At 59.1% G+C, this 12,522-nt stretch overlaps 1 protein-coding gene across 2 annotated transcripts in view; it reads left to right on the top strand.

The window, feature by feature from the left end:
• Nucleotides 1–11,640, top strand: part of ATXN10 (ataxin 10) — a 128,155-nt gene extending 116,515 nt beyond the window's left edge. For both annotated transcript variants that reach the window (XM_059681380.1, XM_059681379.1), the window contains exons 11-12: nt 9,716–9,900; nt 10,293–11,640. In XM_059681380.1, coding sequence (XP_059537363.1) covers nt 9,716–9,900; nt 10,293–10,295 — 188 coding nt within the window. In that variant the 3' untranslated portion in view covers nt 10,296–11,640. The remainder of the gene's footprint in view (nt 1–9,715; nt 9,901–10,292) is intronic.
• Nucleotides 11,641–12,522: the final 882 nt, after the last annotated feature.

Here is a 12,522-nt window from a genome sequence, read left to right as displayed (position 1 = left end):
TGTCTCCCTCCCGGGCTCAGCCATCCCAGGGGCTGTCTCCCTCCCGGGCTCGGCCGTCCCAGGGGCTGTCTCCCTCCCGGGCTCAGCCATCCCAGGGGCTGTCACCCTCCCGGGCTCAGCCATCCCAGGGGCTGTCACCCTCCCGGGCTCAGCCGTCCCAGGGGCTGTCTCCCTCCCGGGCTCAGCCATCCCAGGGGCTGTCTCCCTCCCGGGCTCAGCCATCCCAGGGGCTGTCTCCCTCCCGGGCTCGGCCGTCCCAGGGGCTGTCTCCCTCCCGGGCTCGGCCGTCCCAGGGGCTGTCTCCCTCCCGGGCTCGGCCGTCCCAGGGGCTGTCTCCCTCCCGGGCTCGGCCGTCCCAGGGGCTGTCACCCTCCCGGGCTCGGCCGTCCCAGGGGCTGTCACCCTCCCGGGCTCGGCCGTCCCAGGGGCTGTCTCCCTCCCGGGCTCGGCCGTCCCAGGGGCTGTCTCCCTCCCGGGCTCAGCCGTCCCAGGGGCTGTCACCCTCCCGGGCTCAGCCATCCCAGGGGCTGTCTCCCTCCCGGGCTCAGCCATCCCAGGGGCTGTCTCCCTCCCGGGCTCAGCCATCCCAGGGGCTGTCTCCCTCCCGGGCTCAGCCATCCCAGGGGCTGTCACCCTCCCGGGCTCAGCCATCCCAGGGGCTGTCACCCTCCCGGGCTCAGCCATCCCAGGGGCTGTCGCCCTGTTGTCTGGGGCTGTTTGAAGGCACCCAAGTGCCCCATGGCGTCCTCCTCCAGCACTGGCTGCAGGCATTGTACAGAGGCTGTGTGACACAGGCCCATGCCTCTGTTTGCAGTCGCTATGGGAACTTTAGAAGCGCTGTTTCTGGAGCTAAGCACACAAGAAAGCACTTCAAGTATTGGTGGATTAGAGCTTTAGAAGATGTTTAATTTTCTCCCCCATGCTTTTTTTCTTTCTGTCTCTTTAGAGAGGGAACAAGAGGGCAATGTGAATATTAACTGGGACCCGCTTTAGTCTCCGTTACACTTGAGGCTGTCTGGGTCCCACAGACACTGGAGGCCACATATTCATGAGCCAGGCTGGGGCGGGGGACAGCGCATAGGGCTCTATTGCACCTTTTCTCTTGTCAGCTGGTTTTATCGAAGGAACTAAGACTTGGTTTTTACATTACGATTAAGTAGGAGATCCTAGACAGTAATTCTACAATGTCCTCATGACATGGGGACAATTAGAGGACCTCGTGAGCTGTTATTTTATAGATAAACTAGAGGCCTAGTGCACGAATTCGTGCAAAGGTGGGGTCTGGCCAGCAGGAGGTTGGCCGGCTGGCCCACCCCCACTGGGGCTGATCAGGACAGGCTGGGGGGAGGGGCCCTGGGTAATTGGCTGGCGGACCCCACCCTCGATTGGTGTGGTGGGGCGATTGGGGGCGGGGCCAGCTGTGGGGAGGGCCTGTGGGAGGTTGGCTGGCCTGCCCCACCCCTGATTGGTGTGGCGGGGGTGGCCGATCAGGGGCGGAGCTGGCTGGGGAGAGGGGCTGCCGACCAATCGGGGTGGTGGGGCCCCAACGGGGATGGGGCTGGCTTGGGAGAGGAGCCGCAGGTAGTTGACCAGCCAGCCCTGCCCCTGATTGGGGTGGGGAGGCTGATCTGGGGTGGGGATGGGTGGGGGGAGGGGCTGCAGGAGCTTGGCCGGTCAGACCCATCCCCTATTGGAGTAGTGGGGGTGATCAGGGGGAAGGGCTGCTCGCCAATTGGGGTGGTGGAGGCCCATCGGGGGCGGGGCCATCCAGGGGGAAGGGCGGGGGTGTTGGCCGTCCAGTATCACCCCCAGATCAGGCTGGTTTGCTGGCCGCAGTGGCGTCATAGCAACCAGTCCTTATCGTTGTTACAGCATTCAGGTCGCTGGCTTTTTATATATATACTAGAGGCCCGGTGCACAAAAATTTGTGCACTCGGGGTTGGGAGAGGAGGTCCCTCAGCCTGGCCTGTGCCCTCTCACAGTCTGGGACCCATCAGGAGATAAGGACCTGCTGGTTAAGCCTGCTCCCGGGTGGCAGAGGGCAGGCCTAATCCTAGGTGTAACCCCTGGTCGGGCTCAGAGCAGGGCCCATTGGGGAGTTGGGGCCCCGCCTCCTGTCATGCACAGAGCAGGGCGGATTGGGAGGTTGCGATGCCACCCTCAGTCATGCTCAGGGTAGGGCCGATTGGGGGGTTGGGGCACCACCCCCTGGCACACTCAAGGCAGGGTCCATAGGGAGGTTGCAGCGCCACTCCTGTCATGCACAGAGCAGGGCCGATCAGAGGGTTGGAGCTCCGTACCCTGTCACACTGATCCCGGTGCTGGGAAGCCTCCCTGCTCCGCTGATCCCAGGGCCAGGACGCCTCTCGGCTCCCCTGATCCCTGGCCCGGAGGCCTCTCGGCTCCGCTGATCACCGGGGCGGGAGGCCTCTCTGCTCCGCTGATCGCGGGGCCTCCGACTCCGCTGATCACGGGGCCGGGAGGCCTCTGGACTCCGCTGATCACCGGGGCTGGGAGGCCTATGGACTCCGCTGATCACCGGGCCGGGAGGCCTCTGGACTCCGCTGATCACCGGGGCTGGGAGGCCTCTGGACTCCGCTGATCACCGGGGCTGGGAGGCCTATGGACTCCGCTGATCACCGGGGCTGGGAGGCCTCTGGACTCCGCTGATCACCGGGGCGGGAGGCCTCTAGACTCCGCTGATCACGGGGCCGGGAGGCCTCTGGACTCCGCTGATCACCAGGGCCGGGAGGCCTCTGGACTCCGCTGATCACCGGGCCGGGAGGCCTCTGGACTCCGCTGATCACGGGGCCGGGAGGCCTCTGGACTCCGCTGATCACCGGGCCGGGAGGCCTCTGGACTCCGCTGATCACCGGGCCGGGAGGCCTCTGGACTCCGCTGATCACCGGGGCCGGGAGGCCTCTGGACTCCGCTGATCACCGGGGCCGGGAGGCCTCTGGACTCCGCTGATCACCGGGGCCGGGAGGCCTCTGGACTCCGCTGATCACCGGGCCGGGAGGCCTCTGGACTCCGCTGATCACCGGGCCGGGAGGCCTCTGGACTCCGCTGATCACCGGGCCGGGAGGCCTCTGGACTCCGCTGATCACCGGGCCGGGAGGCCTCTGGACTCCGCTGATCACCGGGGCCGGGAGGCCTCTCGGCTCCGCTGATCACCGGGGCCGGGAGGCCTCTCGGCTCCGCTGATCGCGGGGCCTCCGACTCCGCTGATCACCGGGGCCGGGAGGCCTCTCGGATCCGCTGATCACCGGGGCCGGGAGGCCTCTCGACTCTGCTGATCCCAGGCCCTGAGGCCTCTCTGCCCTGCTGCTTCAGGGCTGTTTGGCTTGCTCTGCTTGGAGCCTGAGTATGCAAATTAACCGCCATCTTTTAGCTTCTATAATTAAAACATTGTATCTTTTGGAGTTGTTGCTTCAGGAGCTCAGAGCCCCGCAGCTGCGGGGATCCTTGACTTTCTCCATCGCTGGGGCAACCAAACCTCCTATTCTCAGCTGCCTGGCTGCCAGCCGCCATCTTGGCTGACAGTTAATTTGCATATCTCGCTGATTAGCCAATGAAAAAGGTATCGGTTGTACGCCAATTACCATTTTTCTCTTTTATTAGTATAGGACTAGAGGCCCGGTGCACGAAATTCCTTCATGGGGGGCAGGTCCCCTCGGCCCAGCCTGCACCCTCTCCAATCTGGGACTCCTCAGGGGATGTCTGACTGCCGGTTTAGGCCCGATCCCACAGGGATCTAAACCGGCAGTCAGACATCTCTCTCACAATCTGGGACCACTGGCTCCTAACTGCTCACCTGCCTGCCTGCCTGATTGCCCCTAACTGCCCCCCCCTGCTGGCCTGGTCACCTCTCACTGCCCCCCTCTGCTGGCCTGGTTGCCCCTCAATGCCTCCCCCCCCCCCGGCCAGACTGGTCACCCCCAACTGCCCCTCCTGAGGGCCTGGTCACCCCACTCAGCGTGCTGTTTGGTCGCCCCTCACTGACCCCCCTGCCGGCCTGGTCACCCCACGCAGCCTGCTGCTCAGTCATTTCGTCGCCCCTCACTAACCCCACGCATCCTGTTCAGTCGTCTGTTTGGTTGCGATGGTTGCTTAGGCTTTTATATATATAGGCTAGGTGTACCGGTTAATAATGGCGGGTTTTGTAATCAAAGAAACACGATAATTTCAAGAGAAACATCAAAAGTGCTTTCTTCAAAGTAATGTGCATCGCTAGCTACACATTTTCCCCATCTTTCAGGGAATTTGTGGATACTGTCCCAATAGAACTTTTCTTGTTTTGAGGCAAACCATTCAGAGACCCAATTTTCCACTTCTTCATACGTTTTAAAGTGCTGCTCAGAACGTGCGTGTGCCATTGATCAGAACAAGTGGTTATCTGAAGGAGCAAGGTCTGGTGAATACGGCAGGTGGGTTAATACTTCCCAGGCAAGATCTTTTAATGTGTCTTTAACTGGTTTTGAAGTGTGTGATGGTGCGTCATCATGAAGCAAAATTACTCTTCCGTGTCTTCTGGCCCATTCTGGTCGTTTCACGATCAAAGTATGGTTCAAATTGATTATTTGTTGTCGGTAGCGATCAGTATTAACAGTTTCACCTGGTTTTAGAAGCTCATGATACACCACACCTTTCTGATCCCACCAAACGCAGAGCATTGTCTTCTTTCCGAAGTGATTTGGCCTTGCGGTCGATGTTGATGGTTGACCTGGATCAACCCATGATTTTGTGTATTTGGGATTCTCAAAATAAATCCACTTTTCATCGCCAGTCACAATTCGATGCAAAAAAGACTTTCGTGCCGTTGAAGCAACATTTTATTGATGACTTTTTGGTTTTCCATTTGTCTTTCGTTCAGTTGATGTGGGTGGCACCCATTTTCCTTCCTTTAAAATCTTTCCCATTGCTTATAAACGATTGGAAATTGTTTGCTGAGCAACGTTTAATCTTTCTGCAAGTTGTTTTTGAGTTTGACGTGCATCTTCATCCAATTATGCTTGTAATTGTTGGTCTTCAAACTTTTTCAGTTGACCTGGATGTTCTTTGTCTTTCACATCAAAATCATCACTTTTAAAGCGTTTAAACCAGCGCTCACAAGCATCTTGAGATAGAGCATGTTTGCTATAAGCTTCCCGAAGTAGAAGGTAACTTTCAACAGCACTTTTCTTCAAAATAAAGTAATGAATTAAAACTTCCCACAAATGCTCTTTTTTGGCACAAAATTTGACATTCGTAAGCGTAAAAATATCTATGATGTTAACACCTTCAGCAAATTTGACATACGAAGTTTTGAAGCTTGTTGTCAATACAAAATAGCATACATATCAGATCACATATATATCACCATATGTGTAACTCCATCTATTGAAAAAAAATCTGCATTATTAACCGGTACATCTGGTAGATGGCACCCCAGAGTGAGCGACACGCAGCGCTCCCAAGGGCACAGGCCCTACTTACAGAGGAAGTGGGATTACTCTCACGTACGTAAGAATGTGGGTGCACTTCATTGAGAGTGTTGGGGTCCTGCTGCCATTGTTTGTTCTTTCTGGTTTTCAAGGTACCGAGAAGCTCCCCACTCCCTCCCTGCACCTCGTTTCCCCTGAGACCGGCTTTGGAAGAGCACGAAGTGCCTGCTTTGCTGCGGCTTCAGTGCTGCTCCATGAGGCTGTCCGCTCGCAGCTGTGCCCAGAACTGCTCCTCGGGAAGTCTGGATCATGTGGTTCCTGCAGCTGGGCTGGCCCAGCTCGCACCGCACCTGCCCCTGGGTCCGTGGCGCTGGTGTCGGCTCTCACTTTTCTCCTCTGCTCCTCCTGTCCTGGAGTCAGATGGGGATCGGGTCAGCTTCTCAGCAGAAATTAGCCACCAAACCCTTTACGAGTGAAATGCTATTAAGATATCATAACAGCCCAGCCAGCGTGGCTCAGTGGTTGAGCGTTGACCTATGAACCAGGAGGTCACAGTTCAATTCCCAGTCAGGGCACATATCCAGGTTGTGGGCTCCATCCCCAGAGTGGGGTGATGCAGGAAGCATCCAATCAGTGATTCTCATCATTGATGTTTCTATCTCTCTCTCCCTCTCCCTTCCTCTCTGAAAGCAATCTATAATAATAAAAGCATGATATGCTAATTAGACCGGACATCTTTCCGGATGAAGCCAGGATGGCAAGGGAAGCCCCGGTCCTGGGTGCCAGAGGGAAGCCGGTGCCGGCAGCCGGGGGAAGGAAGGCCTACTCTTCACAAATGTCATGCATTGGGCCTCTAGTGAAAATATAAAAGGAAACAAACATAACAGTATTTTCACAAAATGTGGTGGTTGCCTTCCCAGATGAACATGAGTCAGGTCCACACTTGCCGTCCACATGGGACTGAGGTTTGTTGTCATGGCCTTTTACGTACACAGTTCAGCATCTGCCTGGTTTGCATTTATGTTGTTTACTTTCCTCTGATCTCAACCCTGCCAAGCCCTGAGTCAGGGCTGTGGGTCGTGCGGCGCCCAGGCCCCGCCCCCGCCCCACGGGGAGTGGGAGACACGCTCACTGTTGACACCGACACCGGCAGACACTTCCCAGCACTGGGCTGGAGCAGGGGACGAGGTGATGAGACATCACCTTGCTGAGGAGGGGTTCAGGGGGCTGGGCAGACGCACATACACAGGTGGTCAGCTGACATTGTGTATCGGGATCCACGCTGTGTGGGGAATGAGACAGAGCTGGGGGTACGGACATCTGGAAGGTGTGGCCCTGGCCCTTACACAGGTGGGCACAGTGATGTGGGAACGAGAATGAGAAAGTTCTGGAAACATCCCTAGGGCACACCAAGCCAGCTGTGTGCAGGGCAGCCGGGGGGGGGGGCGGCTGCCAGGTGGGGGGCCGGAGGGGCTCAGCGTGTCGGTGAGAAATGAAAGGGCAGGGGAGGGGGGGCACGTCCCAGGTAGGACTCACGTGTGGGACTGACATTGCTGGAGCCTCAGGGCTGAAGGGCACCCAGCGAGTCGAATGCGGGCCGTGCTGGGCTTGGGCCGCGAGCCTGACCACCGGCGCTCGGGTGATGGTTCTCTCCTCCAGCGACACCGCATGTGCACCGGGCGGGCCAGCGGCCTCCGTCCCGTTCCAGCCCCAGCCCCAGCCCCGAGCCCTGCAGTTGTCCGGGCCCTCAGCGCGGGATGGGAACATGGGGTTTCCCGCTTTCAGTGTCTCGGTGAGTGGCCAGGAAGGGCCGGGAAGCAGCCTCCGGCTTCTAGCATTGAGAGGAGAGGTTAGCACGGAACTCCAGTCTCACGTGCGTCTTCCGGCCTAAATCCCCCCTTTCTCACGTTGGCGTCTCGCGGCCGCTGCCTCTCGCTCCCCGCGAGGGGCTGGGCGGTGCTGGCTGGCCCTGCGTGCGCAGTGAGGCATGTCCAGGGCACGGAGGCTGGAAGAGCTTTCCCCGGGACTCAGTCTGGTGATTGTGGGAGAGGGAGAAATTCATTTAGGCTTCATGCGTTGGAATGTTTCCTGCTCCAGGAGGAAAACTAGCTTATCAAGGACCGGGCGCTGCGCCAGGGTGACAGGTCGGTGGCGCGAGAACGTTCCCCCGGGGTGAGTAATGAGAGCGGCAGCCTCGGCCCCGCACTCCGGGCCCGGCACCGGGGAAGGGCCGCCCTCACACCCGCTGGTTTCGGTGCCACACGCCCGGATGGCCGTCCCGCAGCGCGTGTCTGCGGCCCCGGGTGTGCGGCCAGGCCCCTCCTGCAGGAGCCGCGATTAGGAGCGCGGAGCCAGGAAGGCCGCTCGGTGGGAGGCAGCCCAGGTGTGTCAGGAACCAAGACGAGCGACCTTTCGGCCCCCAGAAAACGTCCCTCACCTTTGTCTGACTTCAGGGACGGGTGCGTCTTTTACTATTTCCCGTGAGGCTTTTGAACCACTTTCTTCCCCAAATCCTTCGAGCGGGAACCGCAGGCTGTGCCTGCGTCGTTGGGGCCACAGGCTGTGCGTGGAGCCTTCCCTGGCTCCTGTGTCAGAGCCACAGGCTATGCGTGGTCAGGGCCACAGGCTGTGCGTGGTCAGGGCCACAGGCTGTGCGTGGAGCCTTCCCTGGCTCCTGTGTCAGAGCCACAGGCTGTGCGTGGTCAGGGCCACAGGCTGTGCGTGGTCAGGGCCACAGGCTGTGCGTGGAGCCTTCCCTGGCTCCTGTGTCAGAGCCACAGGCTGTGCGTGGTCAGGGCCACAGGCTGTGCGTGGAGCCTTCCCTTGCTCCTGTGTCAGAGCCACAGGCTGTGCGTGGTCAGGGCCACAGGCTGTGCGTGGTCAGGGCCACAGGCTGTGCGTGGAGCCTTCCCTGGCTCCTGTGTCAGAGCCACAGGCTGTGCATGGTCAGGGCCACAGGCTGTGCGTGGAGCCTTCCCTGGCTCCTGTGTCAGAGCCACAGGCTGTGCGTGGTCAGGGCCACAGGCTGTGCGTGGAGCCTTCCCTGGCTCCTGTGTCAGAGCCACAGGCTGTGCATGGTCAGGGCCACAGGCTGTGCGTGGAGCCTTCCCTGGCTCCTGTGTCAGAGCCACAGGCTGTGCGTGGTCAGGGCCACAGGCTGTGCGTGGTCAGGGCCACAGGCTGTGCGTGGTCAGAGCCACTGGCTGTGCGTGGAGCCTTCCCTGGCTCCTGTGTCAGAGCCACAGGCTGTGCGTGGTCAGGGCCACAGGCTGTGCGTGGTCAGGGCCACAGGCTGTGCGTGGAGCCTTCCCTGGCTCCTGCGTCAGAGCCACAGGCTGTGCGTGGTCAGGGCCACAGGCTGTGCGTGGAGCCTTCCCTGGCTCCTGCGTCAGAGCCACAGGCTGTGCGTGGTCAGGGCCACAGGCTGTGCGTGGAGCCTTCCCTGGCTCCTGTGTCAGGGCAAAGGGGCTGCAACCAGGACAGGCCTGGCACCTGTGGGACACACGTGCCCCAGTCATGGCCTCGGAGGCGCCGGCCTGGGAACTGCTGCTGCTGCCCAGGCAGGGGCAGGAGGCGCTCTTCGCGGGGAAAGTGTTTATCCCTCTCCGGAGCTTTGTCCCCCTGCACCGACGGGGGGGCCCCCGGTTCCTGGCGTGTCCTGTGTGTCCCTGGATCCAACATGGAGATGTCCCGACAGCAGCATCTCTCCAGGCTCACAGGCGCCGAGAGCCTGTCTGCTGTGAGGACGTCGTCACATCATGTAAAGTTAGGGGGCGGCGAGGCGGGGAGGGGGCGCTTTCCCGAGGGCACGAGCATTCAAACCGAAAGCACGCCCCTGAGGTTCCTCGCTTCACCGTCAATGGGAGTGAGGGAATCCCACGCGCCTAGGAAACCATGCTTGTTCCTCCGCGGGCTTTCCTCGGGAAAGGTGGTTTCCTGTCTGATCCTTTCCCTGGTGGCTCTAACCGTTACCTGTGCATGCGTGCGTGCATGTATGTGAGTGTGCGTGAGTGCACACACCGGTGTTCTTAAACTTCAGGAGTGGCTACTCTGCGCCTTTGCTTCTGTGTTCATTCATCAGCACGTCCTGCCATCGCACACTGGACACACGTGTGCATACGTGTGTGCCATGTGGTTGTTAGTGTCTTTCCGCTCTGGATGCATAGTTGTAGCACATCCTCAAGAAAAGCATCCGTGAGGCGGTACGGTGCCGCTCCCCGCCCGGCCCCGCAGCCCTCACGGGCGTTCCTGACACAACACGCGTGTCGCCAGATTCCTTCACTCAGTCCCAGTCCTGACGCAGTGGGTGGTGTACGCCATCCGCAACCTCACCGAGGACAACAGCCAGAACCAGGATCTGATCGCCAAGATGGAGGAGCAGGGGCTGGCGGACGCATCCCTGCTGAAGAAGATGGGATTCGAGGTGGAGAAGAGGGGTGACAAGCTGGTTCTGAAAGCCACTAGCAGCCCCCCGCCGGTGAGTATGCTGCAGGGAGGTCCCCCTCCGGCCCCTCGGATGGCAGGGTTCCGGCCTGGGAGCGGGTGGGAGCGCTGCGCCTCCAGAGTGAAAGGCGACCTGACACTCAGTTGCCGCCAGTTCCTCAGGCTTTCGGCTGCAGTTTTCGTAAGAGTTAAAATGCCAGATCATTCTGGGAAGAACTCGGAAGAGCATGTCACCCTGTGTGTCTGTGTTTCTGGCCAGAGGAGACTGCAGAGATGGCTCCTGCTCCCTCGGGCAGGGACCAGCGTGTGCTGCGGGAGCTGTCGGGCTCCCACTCCTTTCTGATCACCAGCCAGCGCCTCTCAGAGGCTCTCCCCCTGACTCTTGAAAATGGATGGTTAGATGCAGTTCTCTCTCTTTCTTCTCAGTGACGGACCCTTCCCCAGGAGCCTGGAGTTTTGGACGGACGTTTCATCTTCCCAGCGCGTGAAGGTGCAAGTGTTTGAAGGCTCGGCACCGATTCAGGGGCTCGTCATGCTTAGATGCTAGTGTTCCTGTGTTTCCGCGTAAACGTGAGAGTACACGCGTGTTCTGTTGTTTCTGTGCTTTAAACCCCAGCGTCTGCAGCCCGTCCCGGGGCCACGGACATCTCGGGCCTGGTGCGCTCCCTGGAGGCCGCCGCCTTGGCGGAGACGCGGGGCTGCGGGTCCCATTTGTTCCTTCGGATGCGAGGCAGCCCGTCCCTTTTGTTTCCTCGCCTGTTGGGTTTCCTGAGCGCCGCGGGCAGCTGACGCGGCTCTCACTGTGATTCATTCTCGCCTCTTCTTTCACCCCTTCCGCCTCTCCAAGCACTGACAAGACGCATTTCCAGTTCATTAATTCAAGAGATGCTGAAGAACAGCGCTCGCTCCCTCTCCCTCTGCGCTGGGGCACCGAGCTGCCCTTTGGAATTCCGTGGGGAGTCGGAGAAACGGGGCCATTAACTCTTCTTGCTCTGAACGTGCTAGAGTCAGGCTCCTCAGATCCATGTGTGAGCGCTGATGCCTCGTTGGCCCTGTGGTGCCTCTGGGCAGGGTTTGTGTCCAAGGGGCAGCTGCCCTCGGTGAACCGCAGTCTCCAAAGGCCGTGCCCGGGGTGGCCGTGGCTTTGCTGGGATTGCGCAAGTAGCTTTGGGGAGCGGGAGGCGATTTGACCTGGATCTGTCTTTCCGTCTGTCTGTACCTTCCTCTATGTCAGTGATGGCGAACCTATGACACGCGTGTCAGAGGTGACACGCGAACTCATTTTTTTGATCAATTTTTCTTTGTTAAATGGCATTTAAATATATAAAATAAATATCAAAACTATAAGTCTTTGCTTTACTGTGGTTGCAACTATCAAAAAATTTCTATATGTGACACGGCACCAGAGTTAAGTTAGGTTTTTCAAAATGCTGACACGCCGAGCTCAGAAGGTTCGCCATCACTGCTCTGTGTTCACTGTGGAGTAGAACTGGGTCCGTGAGCGCCAGCCTGCGACCATCGACCCGGAGCCTCCTCGTGGCCTCGGCTGGGAGGTCGTGGCCGTGCGGGAGGCTCTCCCTGGTGCTCCAGCCTGTTGCTCAGCTGGAGCCCCCGGAGCTTTTGCACATCCTGTTGGACCTTCCAGACCAGAACAACAGAGCCCAGCAGGCGTGTCCAAACACCCTGTCCCAGAGTCCCGCGCTCCTGAGTCCTCTGTGCCACTCCTGGTCGCTTTGTAAAACAGCCTGAGCATGAAATAAAGGTTGTCCCTGTGCTCTGCGTCCGGTGTCACTCTGAGGCATGTCAGCTCCTAGGATGGGCAGTCTGCAAGCAGCGTTTTTTCTCTTGTTTGTGGCATTCCACCACGGGAGAAGCCATTGCAAAATTCAAAATGAAATGCGGAGCCGGCATTCTGGCCCGGGACACAAAGAGTTAAACTCCACTTCTCTGAATGGAAGTGGGGCCAGAAGGGACGCAGCAGGGGTCCTTTCCCTTTAACAAGGCTGCAGTAGACACTTCTGTGCCTCGCTGGCTGTGTGCACACCAGTGCAGCCGCACAGACGTGCCGGTGGAGCCGTGAATAACAAACACGAGCAAGTGTAGGGAGCCCGTGGGAAGACAATGGGGAGGGGTCTGTGTGCTCTAATGGGAGGTGGGGGCTCGCAGGGAACCCGCTGCCGGCCGCATTGTGGCTGCGGATGCTCCCGCATTAATTCCCACAGCCGCTGCCTGTCCTCCGCCTGGGACCCGGCGCCTGAGCGCCTCATTTCACACGCTGCTGCCGAGGATTGAATCGCCGCCTCCATCCGTCACTTAGAAGGAGAGAGAGGGAAAAGGGCAGCCTATGGAGATGGAGTGGCCACAGCGAGCTGGGTGGCCGTATTGCTGCTTTCAAGGGCAAACCGGCGAGGCAGTTCAGGGCTGACGCTGCAGGCGAGGCTTCTGCCTGGCGTGGAGTCCACGTACTTGCAGATGATTTTTAAAAAATCACTGGACGGTGGGTGCTGGTGTTTCAGAAATATTCATTCTTACGATTTTAGTAACATATTCCTGAGTTCGTCGTGTGTGTATAAACGTGTGTGTGTAGATCCACATGAGTACATCTCACGGTTTGGGTTTCTGACGGATGCTAATGGTGAGACGCATCTTCTGTTCA

Source organism: Myotis daubentonii, chromosome 2 (assembly GCF_963259705.1).
Source record: "Myotis daubentonii chromosome 2, mMyoDau2.1, whole genome shotgun sequence".
NCBI classification, from domain to species: Eukaryota; Metazoa; Chordata; class Mammalia; order Chiroptera; family Vespertilionidae; genus Myotis; species Myotis daubentonii.
Note: the sequence above shows the minus strand (reverse complement) of the source record. Positions and strands in the feature narration are given on the sequence as shown.